This window comes from Arachis stenosperma, chromosome 7 (genome assembly GCF_014773155.1).
Source record: "Arachis stenosperma cultivar V10309 chromosome 7, arast.V10309.gnm1.PFL2, whole genome shotgun sequence".
NCBI lineage: Eukaryota > Viridiplantae > Streptophyta > Magnoliopsida > Fabales > Fabaceae > Arachis > Arachis stenosperma.
The window spans coordinates 89,866,243-89,870,996 of NC_080383.1; the positions used below are offsets into that span (position 1 = coordinate 89,866,243).

Consider the following 4,754-nt stretch of genomic DNA (forward strand, 5'->3'; position numbering starts at 1 on the left):
CACTAAACCCCAGTTCAACCAACTCTTAAGTTCCCATATATAAACTGAAACTTGATCATTTTTGAAATACCTAGCAGTTTCAACCAACCACACTAATCATTCAAATATTTATAGATAAACAATGTGAGCACAATTACCCAGTTCCAGTGGAAAGAAACAAAGGAAAGTACTTCCCATCAAACCATAGTTACCAGAAACACAATAGCCTAGAATTATACATATAATGAACCAAGATTTTAGAAAACTAATGATAATTTCTTTTTACTCCATAGTTTTGAGGTTTTGATGTTATCTCAGAGACATTAACACTTGAGACCGGAGCTAACTCTTTCTGGACAGCAAAAGGAGAAACTGATAAGTCATAAAACTAGCACCAATAGATACATAAGCTGAGTCAAATACATCAAATGTTTTATAGCCTCTGGTCGAAGCTGTACAAACACACCAACTACTACCACACAAACCACAGCCAAAGTTCAGCAAAAGCCACGTCTCACGCTAAATCCTCTACCTTGATGGTCATCTCTTCCGTCGCTTCGGCTCCACCTGAAAATATTCATTCATCTGTCATCATAAAAAGCAAAATATGGGACGATGTGAAACGCGATGTAACCAATGAGAACATGCTCAGACAAGAAAATACAAGCCATCAATTCACCATATAATTATTTTTCCAGTTCTAACATGGCCACGAATCCCCATACCATAAAATAAATACTCCATATGTTTTGAAAGTAAATGTCATTTTAACTAAATCGGTACAGGAAAAAATTAACGTATTTAGACACAATTACATCCTGAAACATTAATTTTCCAATGTACTAATTTTGTCATAAATGACATTTGTTTTGAAACGGAGGGGATATTTTTTTTCTGAAAAGGAGAAAAAGAGAAGTCCTACACAACATTCATAAGAAGACTATGTATGAAAAAAGCATAGGAAAATTAAGCCAATTCAACAAGTAGAACTAAATTTTCTACAGAAGTTACACAGATGAATACAGATGAACATGGATGACAAGTTTTTATAAGTGCAATCCTTATTTCATAAATACCCAAAGCACAACTAAAAACAGTTAGAACTAAAATGTGTACTTGCATCTTTTATATAAACCTATCCAAACCAAGAATCCCTCCATATGATTATATACAGCGGTACCAAAAAAATCTAGAAATTGATTGAGATTCACAACTTTCAGTAACTTCATGCTCATAACTGTAACAAAGATAAAAGTACGAGCTTGAGGAGAAGCTACTTCACCAGCACAAATTAACCAAGTGAAGGAACATTATTCAAAGATATTTAAATGAAAACAATAATTTCAGCCATTAATCCTTTCAAATACAAATACATATTAAAAGCAAATGCTAGTCTTCATTGATTGTCAGACAAGAAAAACAATTAACACATACCATCAAAATAAATAAATAAATAAATAAAACTCTTATTAGCATATGACACAGTCTGCAGTCTGTTAACTTTTTTAGTCTCAATTACATCACCCGTACATGGTTTCTAAAATAACAAAAACAACTTGAATTTCACTTTCTAAACAAGCATTCTTCCATGCTAACCAATATACACACGAACTGCAACATAACATTGCCAATTTCAAGCCTAGCTGCAAAGAATACATCCATCTTTTTGGAAGAAAATAACACACTATAGCATCACTCTCCAAACACTGTATCATGTGCCCATTACCTACCCCCTCTATTGTGGGAATAGTATGTCTCATAAATGTGCTGGGGAAAAAATTAATAGGAACAAAAGTAAGAGTGCATTGAAACTTCGTAGGAAATAGAATAAAAAGATCTCACCTTGCCATCAGATCCTGGTGACACTGGAAATGTAGCCTGGGGTTTCTTCATGTCATCATCAGATGAACATTCAGAACATACAAAGTGGTCCAACTTCTTTGCTTCTTCAATAGTCATTCCCACACATGCAGGATGGTACCTACAACAAACTCATAAAATTGAAATATGATTCTTTCAAAATATTTAAGGTTGAGTAGTTTCTGGGGCATTGTTAAAATTTTAACAATCAATTTGAGAATGTGATCCAAATTAGGTCAGAGCCAGATGCATAAAATGTTAACCATTATATATTTGAATATATAAGCTGACATACATACATTGAAGAAAAAGCTACCAAAAATAAATACATTGAAGAAAAGATATTACAAATCCAAGATTGCAAATTTTTGCCAAAGGAATGGCTGCACTAGGATATAAGCAATTTAAAAGTCCCTTCAAAATGCATCTGCTGCCGAATTTTCAAATTGTTTAGCAAGAGCAGCTACTTGACAAACCCAATAAATCCCTTATGTCTTCCCTATTTTCTGCACTTATTTCTATCTTTTTTCATTCCACTTGGCAAATAGAAGCAGTTGTCAAGAATAACATGCAGAATTGGTGCTCAGGCCAAGGCAGAGTTTCGATAACAAAAACTTAACTAGTTCATAAAACTTAGCAATAACATATCCATATGCTTCTTGAAGTCTTTCTATTCTCTCAATCGTTCTCCTTTCCGTATATGGTCAACAAACTTTAGACTGCCTCTGCAGGTGCTAGTCTTAAATCCAAGCCGAAATAACAACTCATCCACAAATTAGAATCAAAAAGTGACAAAATACAAACACACACAAATTGAGTGAAAATTAAACAAAGTAAAGCCAAATACACTTGTTTTACCAATCCTTGCATCCCTCACACTGCACCATGAGGTCATCCGGGTTATAAGGCATCTCACACTTGCAATACCTACAAAACACAGAAAAAAACAAAATCAATAACACAAACCCCCCACATTTCAAACACTAAAAAGACACCATCACCACCAATCTCCATAATGAAACAAGAACTCACACAGCGACGCGGTCGGGTGTAAAAGCTCCAGTAGCAGCCTTGTACTCGAACCTACAGTAGTAATCTTCGGCACCCACATTCTCAAGCTTTGTGTAGTTCTTAAAGGAGTGAACAACACACTTCCCTTCAATGGTGTGAGCACTCTGAATATCATAATGATCAGATAAGAAAAGCTCCTTTGCCCCATGGAACTGTCTCCTTCCACCAATGGACTCTTCAGGCCTATAGTACCATCTCACACGAACCTTCACGTTGTTCCTACTATCGGACTCGATCTTCTCCACTCTCGCCACGTACGGTGGCTTCGATGTGTCCGAAGGACGCATCAAAACGCAGTCACCAACTAACAAAACGAAAACGAAGCACACACAAAAAACAAAAACATAATAAATAAAAAGACATACAAAAATCGAAACCTTTCAGCAATCGAAGAAATAACAAGACTATATTGTACCGTTCACTTGAGTCTAACCCTTAAAAGGAACGATTTTGAAAGAGTTAACGCTACTAGGTAGGTGAAAGGGTAGAGATTTTTTTTTCTTGGTTACCTCTTACGATCTTGTTGGTGCCTCTGATGGTGTACGAGTCCAAGTCTCTTTTCCCTGGTCTCGTTTTCGCCATGCGAGAAGGTCCTCTGAGCTCTGTTTAGAGAGCGAAAAAGGAGAATGAGGGTTGTTGAGAATGCCGAGGGATTTGAGCTTCTGCAATGGCGAATAATGGTAGGTATATGTGTGGTTTTTCAATCTGTGCCCTAATTTTGGTTTTCGCGTAGCGTGGTTTTTTTGGGGCGAAGAAGAAGAACAGAGGAACCCTAAGGAGTTTTATTTATTTTGTTTCGTTCAGAAGAGAAGAGAAGAAGAGGAAGGGGCACGAGAGAAGAGGGTAGTGTGTGAGCGTGACGCTTCTTTTTTTTTTTTTTTTTGTAAAAATTGCTGGGGATTCAAGAATCAAGATTCATTTACTTCTTCAAATTATTATTATTAACTGATATGAGATGGGAATTGTCAAATCACTTTTTATGGCTTCAAAGTTCTAAGCGGTATGGCTATTACCAATTTATTTATTTATTTATTTTTTTGTTTGTTTTGTTACAATTTCATTTTTAAAATAAGTGTATACTTTTGATATTTTATGTCGATTAAAAAAATTATTAAAAATACATTGAAGTTGTAGAAATTAAAAATTGAGTTACAAATTATTCTTAATTATATGTTATTATTTCTAAAAATTTGAAACCAAAATTCTTTTAATTAGAGAATAAGTTAAAAGGCGGATTAATAGTCTCATAGCATTGATTACTTTTTTTGAATTATTTTACTATTTTTATTCTCCCTTATCCATTAGTTTGTTATGTTTTTGTTTAGACACCATTAAATATTTATTTGATCATTATTAAATTAATAAAAAAATAATAAAAAAATATTTTTAAAATATTTGATAAATTTTTAGTAATAAAAATAAAAATAATAAAAAAATTAAAAAATATATTTTTAAAAAAATTATAATTTACATTATTTTTTAAAATATTTTTAAAAAATATATTTTTTACGTAATAAATAAACAAAAAAAGTATTTTTATATGATTATATCTAAATATAATTGATAAATAAAAAAAATTATATGAATTATTCAAATATAAAATTACTTTTACTTTTTTATAAGATCTTTTTAAAAAAGATATTTTCTTAGAAAATGACCCAAATAAGAGCTTATTTGGGTGAGTTTCTAAAAAAATATTTTTTTCAACTTATCTTTTTTAAGAAAATCTTATGTAAAAGTAAAAGTAATTTTATGTTTGAATATCTCATGCAAAAAGATTTTTTTATCTATCAATCATGTTTGGGTATAACAATATAAAAGTATTTTTTGTTTATTTATTACAT

The 4,754-nt window shown here is 32.2% G+C and overlaps 1 protein-coding gene across 2 annotated transcripts; it reads right to left on the reverse strand.

Annotated features, from left to right (window-relative positions):
• Positions 1–355: 355 nt before the first annotated feature.
• Positions 356–3,785, reverse strand: LOC130942051 (chromatin remodeling protein EBS). 2 transcript variants are annotated; one of them, XM_057870729.1, is made up of 5 exons: positions 3,420–3,785; positions 2,872–3,214; positions 2,698–2,766; positions 1,822–1,960; positions 356–564 (listed from the first exon to the last, which is right to left on the reverse strand). In XM_057870729.1, exons 1-5 carry the CDS (start codon positions 3,490–3,492, stop codon positions 520–522), a joined length of 669 nt encoding a protein of 222 aa, XP_057726712.1. In that variant the 5' UTR covers positions 3,493–3,785; the 3' UTR covers positions 356–519. The 2 variants fall into 2 exon arrangements, with proteins under 2 accessions (XP_057726712.1, XP_057726714.1); XM_057870731.1 differs by having other exon boundaries at positions 356–546; positions 3,420–3,782.
• Between the last annotated feature and the right edge of the window lie 969 nt (positions 3,786–4,754).